The 23,548-nt window shown below is 39.5% G+C and overlaps 1 protein-coding gene across 8 annotated transcripts in view; it reads left to right on the top strand.

Moving 5' to 3' along the window:
• Window positions 1–23,548, top strand: part of TENM1 (teneurin transmembrane protein 1) — a 517,028-nt gene that overhangs the window by 266,543 nt on the left and 226,937 nt on the right. For all 8 annotated transcript variants that reach the window (XM_045030001.1, XM_045030000.1, XM_045029999.1 and 5 more), the window contains one exon: window positions 19,774–20,014. In XM_045030001.1, the coding sequence (XP_044885936.1) occupies window positions 19,774–20,014 (241 nt within the window). The remainder of the gene's footprint in view (window positions 1–19,773; window positions 20,015–23,548) is intronic.

Raw genomic sequence — 23,548 nt, 5'->3', positions numbered from 1 at the left:
TGCAACACATTTTGAAGACCAACAGTTACAGAATAGGATTGTAACTTTTTTTCGGAGAAGTCAGTGGACACATTTCTCTTTGATATTAAGCATTCAGAAATGAAGTTTCAAGCAAGGTATTATTTTTATTGGCCATACAAGCAATTTTGTCTAGTCTCAAAGCAAACAAACTCAGCTAAGCATCAGTTCTGAATAATTCTGTGTCAATTTAAGGAAGGTAAACAAAGGCTGCCTATGAAATATTTTCTGCAATCCAAAAAGGTCATTCACTAAGGAAAACTGTCTGTTTTGCAGAATTCAATTTGGGTAAGGTGCAGTGTAGATTTTGTTTTCTTTAATACCAATGCAAAAACAGACTGGTATTATTTGAACTCAAAACATTAATTATTTTAAATTAATAATAAGTATCTTGATAAGCCTCTGAGTGTTTATTAAAGATGTGTTCCTGGTTGATGTTCCATTCTGTTTAGGCTTCAATTATTTAATTACAGGTCTTGATATGAAACTAATCATGCATATATCCATATGAAGCTGGCATACTGACAGGATAAAATCATTAAACAGTCATTACTATAAACTGACGTTGGCCTGTAATTTTTGCAGTTAACGGGGGAGTTGATGCTTGGTGAACAATCCAATTAAAACTGGCAACAAAAGACCTAAAATGTCAGCCAAATTGCTTTTTAATAGTCAACGCAGCCGTCACAAAACATAAACATCGAAATCCCCATAGAAGCATAAAGCTTCATGGTGAAACAATTCTAGAAAATGAATAATAATTACAGCATCTTGAGAATTCTTTTAATAGACGTGCACTCATTAAAATAGTTTGTTGGTTAGATTCATATGAAAAAGTATGTTTCCCTGGTTGCTTCTTTATGCATTTGTTACAAAGAAGGTTTTATTCAATATTTTATAGATATAATTTCTATTATTATTCCAAAGAAGCATGTCTTATTTACAAACAGTTTTAAATAACTATATATGAGAAGCCTTGGGTGAAAAAAGCAAAAGAAGAGAAATGTTTTCTATTGGAAGTGGTCACAGAACTTTTCTGATCTCTTAGTTCTCTAAAATATTGTTTCACTTACTAATCTCGAATTGCAGCTGAATTCCTGTACAAGTGCAGATGGCATTCATCCTGTCAGTTGAATAATTAATAATCGAACTAACATTTTCAAACACTCATGCCTTAAATTAAGTCCCTAAATCCACCTCTGAAAAAGTGGCCTGATTTCATAGATGCTGAGCGCTCAGATCCCATTGTCTTCAGTAGGATTTTGTGGGTGTTCAGCAAGTCTGAAAAATTAGCCCACCTATTTAGGGGAACATGTATGCATTTAGGAACCTAACTTTTGGCACCCATGTTGAAAAACTATGGCCTTAAGCCATTTATAATGCCTAGGTGATTGTGTTCATTTTCAGATGTAATACTAGCTATTTTCTGTTTTCTCCGTCCCAGTTAAGTTTTCCTTTCCTTTTAAAAGATAATCAAGTTCCCTTTTTGCTCTCAATTACACATATAATATTGTCTTTCCTCTAAGGAGGTTTAATAACAAAATGTTAAGAATCCTCAGCAAAAATGTTAAAAAACATTCATCAAAAGCTTGTCCCGCTCTCCAACAGAAGTTGTTCCAATAAAAAATATTGCCTCACCCACCTTGTCTTTCTAACAAATATAAATTGTGGCAATAGATCTTTTCTTAGAAGCACTTCCGCATTATTTGCAGGAAAAAAATTGATAGCTACCAATCTAGTAGGGAAGCAGAAAAAATGTCCACACACAAAATGGAAATCAACTTGATCAATGCTGAGATATCTTTACATTTACTTTTTTTTTAATAGTTTGTCACTTAGATCCACAATTGAGTCTATGAGTCTATGAAAGCTAAAACAGATAGTGATCTTGGGAAAATTCAATAGCTTCCTCTATTATATTTATACATTCAGTTATCGAGGAATTAAATGTTGCCTCCTTCTGGAATCGTGCAGCATACTTGTATGTGTTACTAGGGATACATTGACAATCACTATCCTATAGCTGTGATCTCCATGTTTCTTATATTTTAAAGAGAGAGAGCTATTCAAAGGAGTGCTATGCTGATCTTGAAATTTCAATAATTTTTGTTCAAGAATAATTAGAAGCTAAAGAAAAATGTGAATTTTATGTTTGTTACTTTCCTTTTGTAATCCGCATTACCATAGTGTGATTCTTACAAATCCTAATTTTTCAGCCCTCTATAAACTACTTTACTCTGAGTAATCTGATTGAAGAAAATGGGAATATCTGTAGAGTAAGGTTAGTGCAAACCTGCCCTGTCGGTAGTCTGTACTCATGCAAACAGTCTCATTTACTCACTGGAGTAAAGGTTTGCAGGATCACACATGTTTTGATTCCTGAATGTAAGAAGTGGAGGAAATTCGATAACCAGAATTAATGAATTAGCAAAATTAGTTAGCAAAACTCACCAATCAATATTTAAGACTTTATCCTTCACTCATTCAGGTCAATGACAAATCTGTTCTTGATCTCTATGAGAAGTGTATCATGCCTTTAATTTATGTAGCTAATAATATACAGTCAACATACAGTCTTTCAGTAACAAATCAGATGTAAACATCGTCGCAGCCTGCAGAAGTAGTTCAGTATAGCTCTTATGATTGTGCTTCTTCATAAGGTCCCTATTCCCATCCTCCAAAATAGGAAACAATGCACACACAAAAATATCAACCCTGCAGTCTGCAGAGGAGGAGGAATCAAGTTGAAATGTTACTTTTAGAAAAGGAAACAAATGGGTTATGATTAGCAACTGCACCGACAGGGCAGGAGGCATGGCTTTATAGCGACTCATAGAATTTAAGGCCTAGAAGGGACCAACATGATCATCTAGTCCAGGGGTGGGCAAACTTTTTGGCTCAAGGGTCACATTGGGGTTGCAAAACTGTATGGCGGGCCAGGTAGAGAAAGCTGTGCCTCCCCAAACAGCCTAGCCCCCACCTCCTATCCACCTCCTCCCACTTCCCGCTCCCTGACTGCTCCCCCATCAGAACATGTGACCCATCCAACCCCCACTGCTCCTTGACCCCTGACTTCCCCCTCCCAGGACCCCCTGCCCCTGACCGCCCCCCCCGGGACCCCACCCCCGTCCAACCCTCCCCTCCCTGTCCCCTGACTGCCCTGACCCCTATCCACACCTCCACCTCTGACAGGCCCCCCGGGACCCCATGCCTATCCAACCCACCCTGTTCCCTGTCCCCTGACCGCCCCCCCAACCTCTGTCCCATCCAACCACTCCCTGCTCCCTGTCCCCTGACTGCCCCCCCCCTGGATTCCTCACCTCTTATCCAACCCCCTGGCCCTCTTACCATGCCACTCGGAGCAGCATGTCTGGCAGCCGCACCACCCAGCCAGAGCTAGACACACTGATGCTCTGTTCCGCAGGAGTGCGCCACTCCGCTGCCCAGAGCACTGCCCGCGCGGCAGTGTGGCTGCAGGGGAGGGGGGACAGTGGAGGAGGGGACAGTGGCTAGCCTCCCAGGCCGGGAGCTCAAGGGCCAGGCAGGATGGTCCTGCAGGCCGTAGTTTGCCCACCTCTGATCTAGTCTGACCACCTGTATGTTGCAGGCTACTGAACCTTGCCCACCCCCTCCTGTAATAGACCCATAACCTCTGGCTGAGTTACTGAATTCCCAAATCATGATTTAAAGACTTCAAGTTACAGAGAATCCACCATTTAAACTTGCAAATAACCCGTGCCCCGTGCTGCAGAGGAAGACGAAAAACGCTCAGGGTCTCTGCCAATCTGACCTTGGGTCGGGGGGGGGGGAATTCCTTCCCAACCCAGATATGGTGATCAGCTAGATCCTGAACATGTGGGCAAGAGCCACCAGCCAGACACGTAGGAAAGAATTCTCTTTAGTAACTCAGAACCCACCCCATCTAACATCCCATCACCAGCCGCTGGAGATATTTGCTACTAGCAATGCCATTGTAGGCAGTATCATCATACCATCCCCTCCATAAACTTATCAAGCTCAGTCTAAAAGCCAGTTAGGTTTTTTCTCCCCCACTACTTCCCTTGGAAGGTTGTTCCAGAACTGCACTACTCTGATGGTTAGAAACCTTCATCTAATTTCAAGATTTAATTTTTGATGGCTCATTTATATCCATGTGTTCTTGAGTCAACATCAGTGCTTAACTTAAATAACTCCTCCCCGGTATTTATCCCTCTGTGTTCATAGAGAGCAATCATATCTCCCTTCAACCTTCTTTTCGTTAGTCTAAACAAGCCAAGCTCTTTGAGTATCCTCTGATAAGACAGGTTTTCCATTCCTCTGATCATCCTAGTAGCCCTTCCCTGTACCTGTTCCAGTTTGAATTCATTTTTCTTAAACATGGCAGACCAGAATTGCACACAGTATTCCAGATGAGGTCTCGCCAGTGCCTTGTATAATGGTACTAACACTTCCCTGTCTCTGCTGGAAATACCTCACCTGATGCATGTTAGGACTGCATTAGCCTTTTTCACATCTGCATCACATTGGCAGATTTAGGGTGAATTTAGGGTGGCCCAACTTTGCAGATCATGAGGCACCTGCATGGAACTCCTGACTCTTTGTACACTATCCTGTAGTCCCATACTCCTGGGTAGCAGAGACCTCTCTGTGATCTTGCCATCACTGGTTCCCTCAGAGACACAAAGAAGCCTTGGTTTGGAAGTAAACATTTTTTACACAGTACATAAATCTGATTTAAAAACAGTGGCATCATATGGTCCACTGTGATTTTCAGCCCTCTTGCAGTGTGATTACCATACATTTGTGCTCATCTACATCCTGTGACTGACTGTCTCCGCCTTTATGTAACACTCTTTCCGATATGTATAATCTATTTAACTGCCTATACTATTTACACAGAACCTAGTTACTAACTCTTTGAATGAATGAAAGAATATTCCTGCTTTAGTAGTAATGAATAAAATATTTCTGAATTCATATTATTTTCATTTTATTTTTTAGGTAGTTATGTATATTGCTACATACATACCCATAATTAAATTCCATAGATATATATGTATTCTGGAGATGTTTGACAGATCTTTTTACAGACAATCAACTATATTATTTGCTTGATGTTGTCTATAGTCAAGTTATAGTTGCAGGAGATGCACTTAAAGATATTCAAATCAAATAGTGATTTCTACATAGTAATTCCTAAGCAAAGCAAATAGCAATTTTTTTTTAAAAGTAGTAAGGAAACTAGGCCTTTTAATTTTTTTCTATATAAGCTGTAAACACTTCCCTTAGAATAAAGCAAGAAATAGTTCTAAACTATGAGCATGTACAATAGTATACCTTTCCATTGATGTTACATTAGAGAGATCTGCTTACAAGGATTGTCAGAAAAATGAGATAGATACATTAAAAAATGTATTGAAGGGTCTGAAAAAGCTGTAGATTCCTGTCCCTGTAATTTTATTGATCATAAAAATGATGGGTTAAATCCTTTAAATTATACTGTGCACAGTAACATCACTCATTTCTTTCATAGTTTGAATGCATTCTCTTACATAAGCTTCCTTAAAGGCATCCAGTCAGACAGAATACTTATATAACTATAAATTGACAAATTGTTCTCTATACTCACTGGTACACAGATAAGCTATACAAGTTCAGCAAGGTACTAGAACCTTGGAGAGTAAGGCTAATACAAATCACTACGCCTAAATCCCAGAAGACACATGATAAAATGGAAAAGCAGCAAAGATGCATCTGACGAAGTGGGTATTCACCCACGAAAGCTCATGCTCCAAAACGTCTGTTAGTCTATAAGGTGCCACAGGACTCTTTGCTGCTTTTACAGATCCAGACTAACACGGTTACCCCTCTGATACTTGATAAAATGGAAGGGAGCATCATACAGTCCATCGTTATATAATGTACTCAAGTGGCACAACTATGTTTGGCTTGGCCTCCAACAGACTTGTATCATAAATATGTTGCAAGCTAACAAGAACAAATATATAATAGCTAACAGGCAAGCAGGGAAGGTCATCCATTGTGGAAAGATCTATTAACAAAGTGACTTAATACATTCATATTTACATTATTTCTCCTGAACTACTGAGCTAAGAAAAGTAAATTATTCAGAATGATTCATAGTGCCCTGTTCCATTACCCGTGGAACCCCTTAAAAAACTCTCACAGCTAATGAATTTAGTGGCATGAAGGCCAAAACTTGAATAAATATCACTCAATACAAACTCGTCAGTAACAGCGGAAATGTTTATTTTTATAGGAAATGGTAGCTTTTACCTATTGCTTCAATCATAAACTACCTTCCAATCAAATTTTTGTGACGTCTAAAGTAATCAGAAGTGTCTGCCATGCTACTTGTAACTGTCTGGCCCTTGCAGACCTGGACAACATGCTTAAATCATAAGCTGTAACCTGTTAAGAGGGTGAGAGCATCCACTCTGCCAGGGGTTCTCAACCTTTTTCTTTCTTTCGATAAAAACTCCACAGCCCACCTGTGCCATAACAGCTGTTTTTCTGCATATCCAGTAGATTAAAAGCTGTATTGAATGAATAGTTATACAGTTAAATGCACATATATATATATATATAAAAAGGACAATATAGGTACAAAAATAAAAAAACTGATTTTTTTATTTTCTCAACATGAAACTTGTTGCTGGTGCTGATCAACAGTTCTGTCAAGATGTGGGGGGTATCTTTGACAAATACACGTGCATGTCATGGTCAATGTTCATCCTCGTTCGGTACTTTGTTTTCATTGATATCATGGCTGAAAATCCAGCTTCACATAAGTAGATGGTACTAAAGGGAATCAAAACTTTCAGTGCTGCAGAAGAAGCAGTGAGGTGTTCATCGGAACACTCACACCAAAATCTCTCCAGCGACATTTCTCTGAACCTAGTTTTGAGGGAGCTATCTGATGAAATGTCAGTGAGCTATCCTAACAGTTTTGATAGGACATAGGATGGAAGTTTAGCTTCATTGTTCACACTAAAGGGGTTTGTAGTCCATGTGTGTGTAGGGGCTTGTTCTGTTATGAGTTCAGAAAATAAGCATTAAATTTGTTGAGCAGACCAGACAAATGCACTGCTAGCTGAAGTTTAATTACATCATAGTCAATGTTTTGTTCCTGAATGAAAGAATGTAAGAGCTCAAACGTATTAGAAGTACCCTCATAGACATGAACTTTCCAGAGTTGTCATTTTGTTTTGAATGCCTCAGTTCTTTCATGCAGGGCACTAAAATTAGTGTTCCTATCTTGCATAGTTTTATTCAGCTTATTCATTTCACTGAATATGTCTGCAAGGTAACCCAGTTTTGCCAGCCACACATCCTCTTCCAGCACTTCGGCAAGTTCAGGTTTCTTATCGGCTAAGAAAGTACATAACTCTTCCTTGAGATTAAGTATATGGGCAAGCATTCTGCCTCACGATAGCCATCTCACTTCTGTATGCATGAGCAAGGAATGGTGCTCTGCACCCACTTCCTCATAAAATGCAGCAAAACACCTGAAGTTTGTTGCTCTGGATTTAGTAAAATTAATGAGTGTTACTGCTGTGTTCAGAACATTGTGAAGACTTGGTTCAATATCTTTCACAGCAAGCACCTCTCAGTGTAAAAAGCATTGTGTCCAAATAACGTGATGTGCAACGGCTTTTATTTTTTGCACAACATTAGTCTACTTTCCAGTCATTGCTTTGGCCTCATCAGTGTAGACCCCGATGCAATTAATCCGGCTGATTTCTGATCATAAAATCATCTAACAGTTTGAATATGTCATCTGACTTTGTTGTTGTCTTTAGCTCTTTCAAAACAAAAAGTTTTCCTTCATTTCCTTATTCCACACATACTGAACACAGGCAAGAAATGGGACATTTTCAAAATGTCTGTGGATTCATCTAGTTGTACAGCAAATCATTGTCATACGGCTGATGAATGCACTGCAAAACTATATCTTCTGACACAGAAGTCGTCCGTTGTTCGACAGTGTCATTTGACATCAGTATTTTGTCCGTACGTTGGCCTTCTCTCCAAACACTTCCTTTGTTGTTTCAATAACAGGGCATTATCAAAGTCTCAGCAATCATATGCGATTTTGTTGTTTTAGCAATTTTCTGCACTACTATGTAAGATGACCTTAAAGCTTTTTATCTGCAGTAGTTGTGTATTTCATTACTGCTTTAGTACCAAACAGTTCTTTGGCCTTTCACTCAAAAAATGAACATTGCCTATCCTTATAGATTTCATGCTTTGTAATTAAATATCTCTGTAATTTGGAGGGTTTCAAACATTCATTGGACAGTACTTGTGCACAAATTACATACTGTGGTTGAGGTATATCTCCACTTCCAGAACAAATACATCTGAAATTCATATAGCTATCTTCGTATTTCCTAAATTTTCCAGGGTTAATAATGGCTTTACGTTTCTTACTCATGTAACCTCCTTGGTGTTCTTCAGCCATTCTGGTGGTTGAACTTGTTGAAGGAACTTCAGTATCATCGCTCTATGGGTTTTGTTGTTTTGAAGCTGATGGTTGAATTAAAAATGTATCCACATCTGATATTTATCGTTTATGTTTACAACAATGTGCTGTGTAACTTGTCCTTCTCCCACTTAAATAGCTCCTTTTCATCAGGTAAATGGAGATACATAACCTGCACGGCTGGCATTAGACTCACTGGAGTCTAACTAAGGAGTGAGCCCTTGCATGCTGGTCTCTTGGGGCAGAGCTGATGCCAAAACCTTAACCCCAACTCCCAGGGTATGGGCTTGTGCTTCAGCCATCTTGGGGGGTGGGCATACTAGGGGTGATGGGAGTGTGGCAGCACCCCCTGGCTTGAAGGGGTTTCCATTATATATAGGGTTTACAGTTTGGTTCAATGGCTCTAAACACCCCCACTATAAAAATTGTTCCAGCACCCCTGGTGGTGGGGCTTGAGATATCAGCCCCGCGGCTCACAGTTTCAGCCCTGCGGAGTCACCAGGGCTCAGGGCTCCAGGGTTTAGCCCTGCAGCTCCCATCTGTAGCCCATTGGGGGCACCTTAGAGCTCCAGGCTTCAGCCCCACAGCTCCCAGTTTTAGCCCCTCAGGGGGCATTGGGGATCAGAGCTTTAGCCCCATGGGGGTCACTTTGGACCCCCAAAACCAACTCGTGGCACCCCCAGAGAGCCTCAGCGCAGACCCTCAGTTGAGAACCACTGCACTATGCTATACCCTAGCAGTCACCACTAGTGGAAGTCATTGTCCATGATAGGGATTGACCCCATCACCCACAATTAATCTTGCGAGTTAACAATCCCTCCTCTGAAATCTCAGACACAAACTGACCAAAATTACCCTTCCCCTTCTTTTCCACACCCTATAAATAGTAAATCAGGCCAACAGATAGAACGAGCAACTGCTTGGCCTGCTAAGTAAACCTTTGATAGCCACCCATCAAACCAGTGTTGGATGTCCAGATTAAACATATAACCGATGTCTGACAAAATCACTTTTTCAGAGCATAACCTACCTGGCAATCATATGAACCTCTTGAATGGCTCCCAGATGTCACCACCATGATTATAATGCCTTTTCATTTCTCAATTTACATTTTTCCTTGACCTGTCTGCCACAATCACCAAGGAGGCTCCCTTTTGTATCTGCTGCAGCAGCATGTTGAACCACACTATTTTGGCTTCTAAGATCTTAAACTGGCCTCCATTTCAGAGAAATTGGCATACGTGCCTATGTCTGCTATCACTCTGCCCACAAGTTTGAGGCTGGAAAGGCCAAGTAGGGTAGCTCTATTTTTAATAGCTATCTTATTAAATTACACAAATGTGAGCATTTCAGTATCTTAGAAAATATAACTTTAAAGTCAATATCATATAAAGAGTGAATTGATATTTAGAAAATGTAGATACAAATAATACAAAGCAAAGCTATAATTCTAATGATAATATGACAGACGTTCTAAAAAAAAGTATGATAGATCACCCAAACAAAAATTCTGCATGTGCTCTAGTTATTCACTCCTCTTTTCAAGTGTTTATTTTATGTAAACAAGCACCGATGTCATTGTATCTTTGGGTGTTACCATATGGTAACATTTAAAACTTTCATGATATCGTACATGGCGTTATTATTAGGGCCCTACCAAATTCACGGCCATGAAAAACATGTGACAGACCATGAAATCTGGTCTTTTTTGTGCTTTTAGACAATACTATACAGATTTCACTGATGAGATCAGTGTTTCTCAAATTGGGGATCCTGACCCAAAAGAGAATTGCAAGGGGGTTTCAAGGTTATTTTAAGGAGAGCCGTGGTATTGCCACCCTTACTTCTGCACTGCACTCAGAGCTGGAGAGCGGTGGCTGCCGACTGAAAGCCCAGCTCTGCAGGCAGCAGTACAGAAGTAGAGGTGGCAATACCATGCCATGCTATTCTTACTTCTGCACTGTTGACAGCAGCATCCCTTCAACGAGCTACAGCACAACCTGCACAACCTTCTATGAGATCTAGGTCTTGTTGCCTGGAAGATTCAACATAGTCTCTCTCTGGTTGATGTAAAGGAACATTTTGAAGTTATAAGTTATAAGACTGTTAGAGATGTCTTCTGATAAAGATCTTTGTTTAACATCTATTCAACCATCATTAGTAGCAACTACTGCAGGAGTGTCTCAGCAAAAAGTTATATGCATGCTTAAGTATTGGAAGGTTTGGGGTCAAAGAACACCATTCATTTTTTTAAAATGACACAAAGCTGAAATCATAACAGTGTTGTAGTCTTTCGAGTGAAAATAATGGGTCAAATTCTGTGCTCAGGTTACTCCGCTAAAGTAGTTACTCCAAAAGGAAATTTAGCCAATATATTCTGAAATTTAATATAGTCTGATCTTGAGTCTCTGAGTACTGTTCACAGTTGCTGTTGAAGTCAATGGGAAACAAGGGCAGTTAGTGTTTCAGAGGAGGTATACAATAACAAACAGGACTGAGCCCATACTCACAAAGCATTTCCTTCAGAAAAAAATATTTTTTGACTGAAGTCTCGTTATGGTGCTGTAACTTCTACCCCACCATTCTGTTTTAGACTGGTATTCTGTATGGAACAGATATACTTTTATACGAGCTAATTGTAAGGTGAACCTTACACATATCAGTCATTTAGAGATTATGGTAAGCAGTTTAGCATTTTATGCTGTAAAGATCCTGAAGAAATGGAGGCATTGTACGGTATTTATAATTTGGAAATCCTTAACATCTTAATAGGTTGTAGATGGGACACATTCTTAACATTACATAGCAAGAGCAATGGTCATCATAAAAGCCAGTTATGCTTTAAAATGAGAATTAAACTGCAACCTGCATTTTACAACCATCATATTTCATTTGTAAATATGATTAGACTTTAATATTTTAAAGAAAAACAGCATGAATAAATCTTTCAGGAATGTTAGGAAAGGGGTTACCATTCTTATTTTTCCAAATCTACTTGTGTTAAAGTGGTGCACAAATTAAATTAGGAGCTGTTAAGATGTATCCTATAGCTTGTAAGGGATACAAGTGAACGCTTGTAATACACTTGCCACTAAGAATTAAAAGAAAACATTGAATGGGGTATGTATGAACATAGTGAACTGAATTTATAAGTGAAGTAGATCATTACTTTGATGTTATATTATTGCAATATTTCTCAATATTTTATATTCATTGATACTGTTGAGAATGAATAACGTGGGACAAGACTTCTGTTAATTGTAGTGCAATTGTAAATTATTGCATTTGTAGAACACACTAAATAATGACATTTTTAGGATTCATCCCTCTTTTATAAAGAAATGGGTATGAAATTATATACGTGAGTCTTTAGATGCTGTATGTTTGTGAGATATCTTTTCTTTAATAGAGTTTACAAACTTCCAATTGTCTTATAAATTTGTTTTAATTTTGCATAGAGCTGCATATACTTTTGTAGACGTCCTTTGAGATGGAGTTCTGTGTTTCATACTCAAAAAGCTTGACAATATAGTAAGACTAGGAAAAGACAAACACAAAAATTCTACAAAAGAAACAAATTTTATGTTTAAGATGGAAGTCAAAAGTGTTTATTGAAAATATTATAATGTCAATATATAAATCGATTGTATGACCCCATTTGGAATACTAGTTTTTGTTCTGCTCATCCTGTCCTAAAAACAATATAGCAGAAATAGAAGGGGTTCAGATACGGGCAACATATAATTAAGGGCTTTGTAGGGTCACAGGGCATATACACATAAACATGCAGACAATGTCTTGTAAAATGTACTCTCATAGAAAGGTAGAATTTCAATAAGTTAAGATTATGAGAACCTCATAAGATCAGGCCTAAATACAGAAACAAGTAATGTTACAATACTGCTTGTCTCCAGCACACATGTTGGACAAAATTGTTATTTTGTCATCTTAGGCCCTGATCCTGAATGAGATGCCCCCATCTTATTGCAGGTTCAGGGCCGTGGACTATAAGCTTCTCCTAGCCTCACACCTTAATATTTATCTTTGTTATCCTTGCTACACCTGATCTTTTTCAATTCTTCATTACATGCCTTTCTGTGCTGTGTGCAGTGCTCTGGTTGTGGTCTTTCTAGCCAAATATGCAGTGACTCTAAGATCTCTTCTCATTGTACTTTTTCATATTTATCCATTCCAGTGTTTTTGTTTTCATAAATAAGATTTTGATGATGCTCATTCATCTCCACTTGATAAACTATTGCAGCTCTGATTCTAACTGAGCAGTTTTAATACCCAGGGAACTTTTAAATAGAAAACTAAATTCTCAGAACATATTATACTATTTAATTAAATAATAGATTCCAAGCTAATTCAAATTCTACCAGTACATATTTGGTGAAGAAATATACCAATAAATAATAAATTTAGGAGCTGGAAAGAATTAAAATACTTAAAAGCACTACAGATTAAATGCAAAACTTTTAAGGTTCATTACTTTTTAATATATTCTCTTTTACATACTTCAGTGGGTAGCAATACAGGATACTGTTCCCTTGTCACTAAATGATACAATCATAGAAGATTAGGGTTGGAAGAGACCTCAGGAAGTCAGCTAGTCCAACCCCAATTAAATCATCCCAGCCAGAAGGTATCTGTCAAATCTTGCCTTAAAACCTCTAAGGATGGAGATTCCACCACCTTTCTAGGTAACCCATTCCAGTGCTTCACTACTCTCCTAGTGAAATAGTTTTTCCTAATATCCAACCTAGACCTCCCTCACTGCAACTTGAGACCATTACTCCTTCTTCTGTCATCTGCCACCACTAAGAACAGCCTACCCCCATCCTCTTTGGAACCCCTCTTGAGGTAGTTGAAAGCTGATATCAAATCACCCCTCACTCTTCTTTTCTGCAGACTAAATAAGACCAGTTCCCTCAGCCTCTCCTCATAAGTCATGTGCCCCAGCCCCATAATCATTTTTGTTGCCCTCCACTGGACTCTCTCCAATTTGTCCACATCATTTCTGTACTGGGGGCCCAAAACTGGACACAGTACTCCAGATGTGGCCTCACCTGTGTCCAATAGAGGGGAATAATCACTTCCCTCGATCTTCTGGCAATGCTCCCACTAATGCAGCCCAATATACCAGTAGCCTTTTTGGCAACAAGGGCACACTGTTGACTCATATCCAGCTTCTCATCCACTGTAATCTCCAGGTCCTTTTCTGCAGAACTGCTGCTTAGCCAGTCAGTCCCCATCCTGTAGCAGTGCATGGGATTCTTCCATCCTAAATGCAGGACTCATCTTGGTTCAACTTGTTGAACCTCATCAGATTTCTTTTGGCCCATTTCTGGTTTTATGGATGGAGAATGGATATTGAAATATCTGTCAAAAGTGCCATGAAAATAGTTCTGCCAAATTCCTAGTGTAACACTGACAGACCCTGGTCGTGGCTAGGTGGGATCAAACCTGAGAACTCTGGAGCTAAATCCATGAGTCTCTCCTGCATGAGCCATATGGCTCTAGGCTGTAGAGAAAACTCATTAATCTCGCTCTCTAAGTGGTCTCAGTGCCACTAGATGGGACAGAGCACCACACCCAGGAGGTGTGTGGCTTATACTAGCTGTTCTCAAAATAATTTTCAATCAATAATGAACTATGTATGGAATAGCTTTCTATTATGTTCTTGGTGGGAGGAGGAGTGGATCATCCTTGAGTTTACTGGATCATCTTTTTACAAACCCTCCTACAAATTGAAAAAAAGATCAGGGTGCTTTCTCTTTCTGGTTGACTTTTACCCCAGCCTCAGTACTTACGCATCTTCCCTTTCAGAGATTACTTTCAATTTTAAGGCTTCGAAAGAGGAAATATTTTGCTTTTAGAATATACCAGATTTTACCAAGGGTCAGGTGCTTTCAGGGAATTTCCCCAGGGGATATACTCCCTCTGATATACTCTACAGGCATTTTGTGTAAACAGATAAATAAATGCTATGGTCCCTCATCCCTCCTCTCTGCAAGCACATGCAATCCTGGTGTGTGAGATTTATCAGAAGATAAGGAGGAAATTGTTTATAGAGCTTCATGTTAAAATATTGGGAGCTGATCACTGTTACAGTTTTACAGTGTTCAACCATTATAATAGGAGAGAATTAAGGTTGGCAACCAGGTTGTTCAGAATATTACTCCATTCATAGTCCAAACATGCCATAAAAATGACAGCATATTATGAAAATCTATACTACTAAAACAATGCCATGTTTGAAAATCTTTGCCCTGTACAAACCCTACAACCAACTTACAACCCAAGTGAAGGACAGTGATATTTTAAAAGGGGATCTACTCCCCCAACAACAAGATAAAAAATCAGTAACATGCTCAATGTTCTTCTCCATCATTTCTTTGGCTTTGCTTTACAACATCAACTACCTGAATCACTAGGCAGAAGTTAATAATCCATGTTTTTAAAGGATCTTATTCCTCCCTTCCCTTTCTCCATAAAAATTTAGCTTTATGGCCTCTGATTATAGATTATTTTCATGTGATATTAACCAAGTACCATCCAATAGGATTGATCCAAACCACAGTAAAAATAATCCACCCCTAAACTAGACCCAGACTCTGATTTAAAAAAAAAAGAATCCTATGAGATGTTCTCATCAAAGAAGCAGAATTATGAGGAAATAATTTTTCCTTCTTTAAAGATACTATCATCACAGGATTCTTACTCTTGGAGAGTAAGTAGCTCAAAGGCTATCTCCAAATAAAAAGCTGAATGAATTACCACCGCTGTACGCAAAGCAAGAATGCCTAACACAAAGCAACATGAAAATGTTTATTTTTTGTATAGCAAGAAGGGATAAGATACAGTACCCCCCAAAAGACAACAAAGAGGTGTTAAAACAAGCATAGCCTCAAATGAATATTCTCAGAAAACAGATTTTTTTTCCCCTGAATTTGTCCTCCTGAAATGAGAGAAATTCTGAGAAATAAACTCTTTGGGGACATAGAACTTCGACACCACATATCTGAAATGGGTTCTTCCATCACTAGTCACCCTACAGGGGCGAAGCTGGATTTGCTGGCAGATTTGAAATATCTCTTTCTGTATCACATGGGGCTGCACAAATGAGGCCACAGAGCATTTGCCTGAATTTGGTCTCTACTGTAGGTTTTTTCAAGGGAACAGGATCTGAGCATAAATATTATAACCAAGAATTTTGGGCTGAGAACATATTTTGTAGTTATGTTTTTAGGTGAACAGTAACTTCTATCATGCTAATAAGTATATTGAAAACTAATTATATACCATTTTTACATTTCATAGATGGACTTTTTGATTTCCTAAGAAATTAAAATATCTGAACAGTATTCTGTCAGTAACAATTAAGAATGAAGACAGATATTGCAGTGAATAGACAGCATTATGTGAAGAATAATAGGAAGATACAACTTCACAGCTAAGCTAATTCCCATATCATACCCGCACACTTTAGGTGCTTGTTGGTTTTAGACAAATTTCCATGCATAATTTTACTCCTGAGGTATTTAAATGATTTTGTATGAAGTTAGTTTGCACAGTCTACTGTGCATTTAGAACTCTAAGGAATCGCTGGTATGCAGATTTAGACACAAACATTGTTTTATCACAAGCAACATTTTTCTGTGATATAAAAATAAAGTTAATGAGATGTAGACTTAGTCTCAAAGTAAGTAAAATAAAAATAACTTCAGCAAATTAGAAATAGTCTGTAAAAAACTAATTAGAAATTCAAGGCCAGATTTTCAGCTCAAGTCAATGAAGTTGCACCAGTTACACCAGCTGAGACTCTATTCTTAAATCTTTCTCTTTCTGTCTCACCTCCTCCCCCACCTACCACTTAGATTGTGAATCAGGGGTTTATATGATATAGTCACACAAAAGGCTGACAAGTATAGTGTTTACTGCTGTGGGTGGGAGGAGATTAAAGTGGAATCCCCCAGGGAATATGGTGCACATGTACATTTTGAGTACTAATATTGTTGGGGAAAATTCTTCCCATCTGCCACATGCCAGCAGAAATGGGCAGTACCATTGTACAAGCATAGACAGGATTTGGGGTCCACATAGCATAAAATTTACATGTGGCATGGAACAAACTGAGCTCTATGGCAGATATCTGTGTGCCAGCACAGGAAGTAGGTGACAGTGAGGCAAAAGGAGTAGTAGTGGGGCTGGAGGATGCATTGCTATGTTCCCTCTAATTTTTTACATCCACGTGCGGAATGAATTTTGTTATGTTCACCAATATGGAGGAGATGTGTAGCGGGAATGGGGCAGTGGGGTTCAGAGTGTGGGAGCGGGCTCGGGGCTGGGGCAGAGGTTTGGGATGCAGGGGGTGAGGGATCCGGTTGGGGGTGCAGGCTCTGGGATGGGGATGGGGATGAAGAATTTGGAGTGCGGGAGGGGGCTAAGGGCTAGGGCAGAGGGTTGGGGTGGGGGCTATGGCTTAGGGGGTGGGCTCTGGGGTGGGTCCGGGGCTGAGGGGTTTGGGGTGCAGGCTGCCCCTGGGCTGCAGCAGGGAGAGAGGACTCTCCTCATCCCTCTCTTGCCACTGCAGCATGGGGCTGGGGGAGAGGCGCCTCTTCCCACCTGCACAGCCCTTGATAGTCTGCTGTGCAGCCGCGCAGCTAAGAGGGAACTTAGATATGGATCCTACAGTTCTTCCACCCATCACCGGTAGGAGGAGCCATGCAAGGTCTTAGCAGTTACTGCATCTTCAAGCACTCCAGAGTCCTTGATTGGGCCAAGGTACACTATTTAAGCCAGAAAGAGAGACAGGAAGTTGTCCGTGCAACTGGGTGAATTCCTAGGTGGCTGCTACCTTGGACCCTGCCTTCATGCTTGACACTTGAGCCCTACCTTCATGAGTTGTCCCTGGTTCCTGCTTTCCTAACCTGTTCCTGATTCTTGCCTTCCTTCCTTGCTCCTGATCCCTGCCCCGGCCTCTGGCTCTGACTCTTGGCTTGACTCCCAACACTGGCTCTTGTTCCTCTGGTTGGGATTAGCATTGTGTGTCATTAGGAAATTGATGCCATTTGTCACCTGCCATCAAACCAACTGTCACTATTCACAAAAGGCCATTCACCTTCCAGCATGAAGACAATGCATCAGTCACAGCTCTTAACAAAATACTTGCTGAAAATGAAGCACAAAGGTAGTTCCTTCCAGGGATTTGGGGATCATCAGAATTCCACCCTACGTAGCCTTACTAGAATGAGATACTGGTATGAAAATAAAAAACCCTTGGAAACAACTACCAAAAGAAGTTACTGTATAACAAACACACACAGCATACATTCACCACTCACAGGGAATGCCACAAGCACTGAGCCTACAGAGGAATTGCATATTGAAACAGAGAATTTAAATTGGGCTGTCTGGGGAGAGTGAGAGCAGCTGTGGGATTGAGTTAGCATAGGGAGGGAACAGAGCAGCAGAAGCAGTTGGGGCAGTTGAAGAGAGGTGCTTGTTTAGGCTCCACTAGAGGTCAGTGACTGTTATTTTTCTCTGTGGGCAAGGGAGGTTTCTCAGTCAGTATGAGGCAATCCCCTCAAAGCCAATTTCTGGGCTGTGCTCCACCATCTGAGAAACCTTACACTAGAAGTGACTGTGCAGTTGGCAGTGAGAAAGAAGAGGCAGTAGACTGCAGAACTTCCCACTGCAGGAGGAAGTTTAAATGGTTGGATCACTGCTGCCTGATGACTGTCCCTAGGGTCATTATAACTGTTTCATACCAGCTCCTGACACATTTCCATTCCTGATCTGATTGCTATCATGCAAACTGAAATTTGCAAAAGATTCTATCTTGTGGGTGGGAATGTGTAACATGGAGGTAAAATGTTTGCCATAGGAGGTGTGTTGCCCTTGGCACATGTGTGTATAAGACAGGCTCCTAGAATGGGACATTTCAGGGCCTAAAAGCCCTGAGAGCGCTTCCCTTTCCTTTCTGAAGAACACTTGGAAACTCTCCGTACCAGTCAGTGTGACTGTGTGTGTACAAGTGTGTATGAAAATAGGATGCAAAATCTGGCAGATTTCATTGTGATACATATGATGCAAACACAAAGACTGAAGTTCTCACAGCTTAAGGGTTAGTAATGTATTACTTAAAAGTTAGCTACACTCTGTGGAAGGGTGAGAAGTTTCCTGGCAGCAGGAAAACTAGCAAATGTGAGCCACCAATTTAGGGGCTGGAGGTCTTTCCTGTCAATAGCATGACAGTTCACTGGCAGCAAAGTATTCAGATTTTGTCAGCTATTTGTTAGTAAAGCAATAGTTACAGCAATCCTTAAAAAATAATGGTAGCATCTTCACACTGTCTCTGAGGGATTTCCTTGCTCAGGTGCTCATAATTTTTCCCCTGGCTCTCTTGCTCCTGCATAATAGATTTTCGAGTCTCTCCTGAGTGAACAGTAGAAACAGGTGCTTAGTATCTTCAAGGTAGCAGCAACAGCAGGATGACACTCCTAAGTTGTCTTGGGCAACAACAGTACTAGCAAGTAACAGAACAGTGATTATGCAAACACAACAGCCTTTCCTTAAAGCTCCTACTAAGAGCTGCATTCACTTTACAGTCTGGTCTGATGTTGACTGCCTGCTCCTCTGCTTTTAATACCACAGAACCCTCTCTCCAGGTGTGTGTCATTATTGCCTCTCTGCTAGAACCTTTTCCCAGGCCTAACTGACAAATACATTAACATAGCAGTGTAAATCTGTTAGCCTTATTTCATGGGAGATGTTTATTACTTAGTGGTTTTGTAGAGGGTTTGATTGAATTATTCTCTCTTTTGATTTGAAGTGCAGGATGTTTATTCTTGTAACCTGTCCGTTTCTTTCACAGGTATTTTCCTAAATGGGATTTACGGCTGATGAAATCAGATGGTTTCTGTGCTGTAACTCAATGTCACTCTGATTTATTTGTTCAAAAAAATGCTATGACAAATTATGTGAGTGCTGCTTCATTTATTTTAACCACTGCAGCACTGAAGAATTTACATACAAATTCAAATCTGTGAATATTCTTTATTTCATAAGAGGATTTTAAATGAATTCATATGTTACAATAACATTTTACAGACAGCCTGAAATTAAACCTCTACTACACAATACTGTAATCCTGTTAAATATAATACCATGCTTTTCTGATTGCTGTTTAAAATAGTAACTCTATGGATTTGTTTGTCTTTTCTTTCTGGTTTGCTTTTTTTTAGATATACCGGGCAGCCCACGTAACCAGTTCACATTCAGACCACTCCCACCCCCTCCACCACCACCACATGCATGCACCTGCAGCAGAAAACCACCTCCAACAGCAGATTCTCTCCAGAAAAGATCAATGACCACCCGCAGTCAGCCCAGTCCAGCTACTCAAACACCTCCAACCAGTACGCAAGATTCCGTACATCTGCATAACAGCTGGGTCTTGAATAGTAATATACCATTGGAGACAAGGTATATATAAACAGAGTCTACTATTCTTAAGAGTTTAAAAAAAGGTGGGGTGGGTCTGAGGATGAGATGAGAAAATAATAATAGTGAGACAAATGGCTTTGTAGTTCAGGACACACAAAGCTTTTTGATGTGAAGCCATGGTATCATAAGCATTATTATTATCATCATCATGTTATTAGTTAACCTAGATCATTAATGCTCAGAAAAGCACATTTTGAAAAGTGTTGTGGGGAGGGATAATTGAACTCCAAAGATGTAGATTTGTATGCACACATCTGTGCACTTATGCAGCCCCATCTTGTGTGGAAGGAGGCATTTTGCCTTAGGAGCATCAAAGAAACTCCACATGGAGGCCATGCCTCAGGGAATCACTGCACTCCATAAGATCTGAAAGCATTCAGCCTGCAGTCTTTGGCCTCCTGATAAACCCCAGGTGTGAAACAATCCCCAAGAAATTATCATTGTACATAAACATCCAGGATGTCTTCAGATACATATAAGCAAAAGAAAGCCAAAATGGCTTGAGGTTTCAGAAATGATTATAGAATCAACATCACATTCAGTTGATGATCTGAGGCCTGATTATGAAAGCCTTACTGCCTCAAAAAACAAATATTGAAGTCAAAGATTGAGCTATGGATAATTTACTTGAATAATATAGTCTGCAAAATGATAATCTGAATAAAATATATTTCCAATTCGGAAAGAATCTGTAATGTAGAGAGACAAATTCTGTCTCCTGAGGTGAATGCATGGCTATCCTTGACTTTTTTGGCTGAAAGCTGTTATTGTAATCTGAATAGCTAATTTTATGGCCGTTAATTAGAGCTGTGCCAACCATTCAAGTCCTGTCTAGTTATCAACCTGAAACATGGGCCATGTTACAGACCTTTTGAGTAAATTAGTTACTGAGTTTTGCACAAGCTTCTCCTTCCCCACATGGAACATTGTGGGTCTGAACCTGAGTAGTCTTGGCTGGTGCTTCCATTTGGTTTTCAGGTTTGTTCAAAACACTAAGAAGTGTTCAGTTTTCCCCACATGTACTGGAATTGATGAATTTCACACAAATCTAACACTCACTATTTAATATAACGGGTACTTTCACAAAAGCATTTTCCTTTCAAACATACATGTGAAATTATTTAACTATTATCTGAGGGAAAAATTTGGTGGTCTTGCAATGAGATGAAATTGTTTTGGCTTGACTCAGAACAAAATATGCAACATACTTCTTAATATAATTTGACTGCTACAATATATCAGTGTCACTTTGAATAAGTTACTCCCTTCTGAAAGGGTGTGAATTTGAAATGAATGGAGGGGCTGATTTAATTTGGATCATTATTACTTTCTGAGTTAAGACTTCGGTATGTTACTTTCTTGAAAAATGAATGCCAGGCAAGGAATCTAGGGGTATGTCAACTCATCAGATGAATGCACAACTTAAATTTTTGGTCAGAAAATGACTATTTTAAAATTAATACATAATATGGTCCCCATGAGATTTTTCTGATTCTTCCATTTGAATAATAACTAGGCAAGATATCCTCTTTAAATTATATGTGAAGTCCTTAGCAGAATTTCATAATGTAGGGTTTTCTATAAAAGCTGAGGCCAGAAAAAAGCATATTTGGTTTACTCTGAAATAATTCAAGAGTAATAAGTCGAGGAAAAGCTGCAGAAAATAATTGGAGAACATACCTCCAAAATATGTATATTTCAAATACTCAGAACATGTACCAGTAACTTTCCAGTCTGATTCCATTACTGTGTTGATGATAATTTTTAAAAATTCAAAATACAATAGATGGTTGGGATCAGAATTTCTGATTACACTATTTTCAGGATGAAAGATCTCCAGTGGTTTCTATGATGCAAGGACTGGTATTCAACTAAAATTTCACTGATATTATATTGCTTATTGGCCTGATCCAGTGCCTCATGAACACAATGGGAACTCTTCCATTGGCTTCAACAGGCACTGATCAGGTTTCATGTAGCCTTCCTACATCATAATAGCTCATTGTTTCCTCTCCAGACTTCCCTATTTTGAGGCAGACCTTTGGTAATTTAACTGTGCTCCCTTTTCAATCCCCATCATTTTCCAGGGCAGGGCGGGGGCAAGTAGGGCAATTTGCCCCAGGCCCCCTGGAGCGGGGTCCTTCACTTGCTCCGGGGGCCCCGGAAAACTCTCGTGCGGCCCGGGCCCCCAGAGCTTCTGCTCCGGGTGCTCAGCGGCAATTCGGCGGCGGGGGCCCCCTGCCACCAAAGACCCCCTGAGTCCTCTGGGCGGCCCTGTCATTTTCAGTGATTTTCACTAATTTTACAGACTTAAATTGGCTATGAAATATTCCCATCAATGGAATTATACAGTCTAAGTGTAAATGATTGATTGGTTACTTGATGACAATGCCATGCTCTGTATTGAAGATTCATGATAGAGAACAACCTGTGGACTCCTTTTCCTTGAGTGGCAGAGTCTGGGAGCTTTCCACATTCAACACTCACAGCCCAAGGTGTTGGTAGTGGCTGTCTTTGTTGATTTCCAGTGTCTGCTGAGTCTGCAACCTCTTAGGAACCTCTTGGTGGCTGTACAGCTATTTTCTGGGATTAATCTGGAATTATTTGGGGACAAAAATATGTCCATGAATGAAGTTGTAAATTATAGCTCCGTGGTCACCAGTCAGAAAAGGCCTAGATCATACAACACAGCCTTAGAGAAAAGATTCTTTTTCCCCTTCCCCATGGGGTGATCAGATGGGACAAGAAAATGAAATGGTTAAATCTCCAGGTTCTCCCCCAACACACACACATACACTACAATTAAAAATAGTCTTAGAAAATACGAGAAATATGGCAATGGCAGCTGTATTTCAGTGCTAAATCTTTCTTGTATAATAGTACTCAAATCTACCTAATATGCATAAGCAGATTTTTTTTAGAACATTTGCAATTGAAGAGTAGATTTAGAGACATTAATTTATGCCCTAACTTAATAACTGGAGAAAAATCAGAATGCACATGTTCAGTACTTACATCTAATAATATCTCATGTTAATCCTTAAACCTCACCAGGGTTTGCACAGTCTAGCTATAGACACATAGATTTAGAGATTTTTTTCGTATAGGAAAAGACTTCCGAGAACTAATCATGTGGCCTATAAATCCTGTTTACTACAGATAATCAGAAATAGAGCAAGCTTCTCAGCCTACCCATAGTGGCAGATATGTAATATTTCACATTTACATGAAGGAAAATTCCATAATTCTAAAAATATATTTACCATATTGCGATTAGAAACATGCTCTTATGTAATTAGACTTTGAAGATCTAGATTGAATTGAAAAGGTCAGATCTAAAAGAGTGGGTAATGAAACAGTATATTTTAGAATTGTTTCTCTATTGTAACACATTGTATTATCATATCTTATATAACAAGGCAAAACAGAAATTCTACTAATACTTGCTTCTGACTAAGGATAAATATAAATGAATTAATCCTCACTACATCCCCATCCAGGGATGAGTTGTCA

The sequence above is a fragment of the Mauremys mutica genome, chromosome 9 (assembly GCF_020497125.1).
Source record: "Mauremys mutica isolate MM-2020 ecotype Southern chromosome 9, ASM2049712v1, whole genome shotgun sequence".
Classification (NCBI taxonomy): Eukaryota; Metazoa; Chordata; order Testudines; family Geoemydidae; genus Mauremys; species Mauremys mutica.
This window is presented reverse-complemented; position numbering and strand designations above follow the sequence as displayed.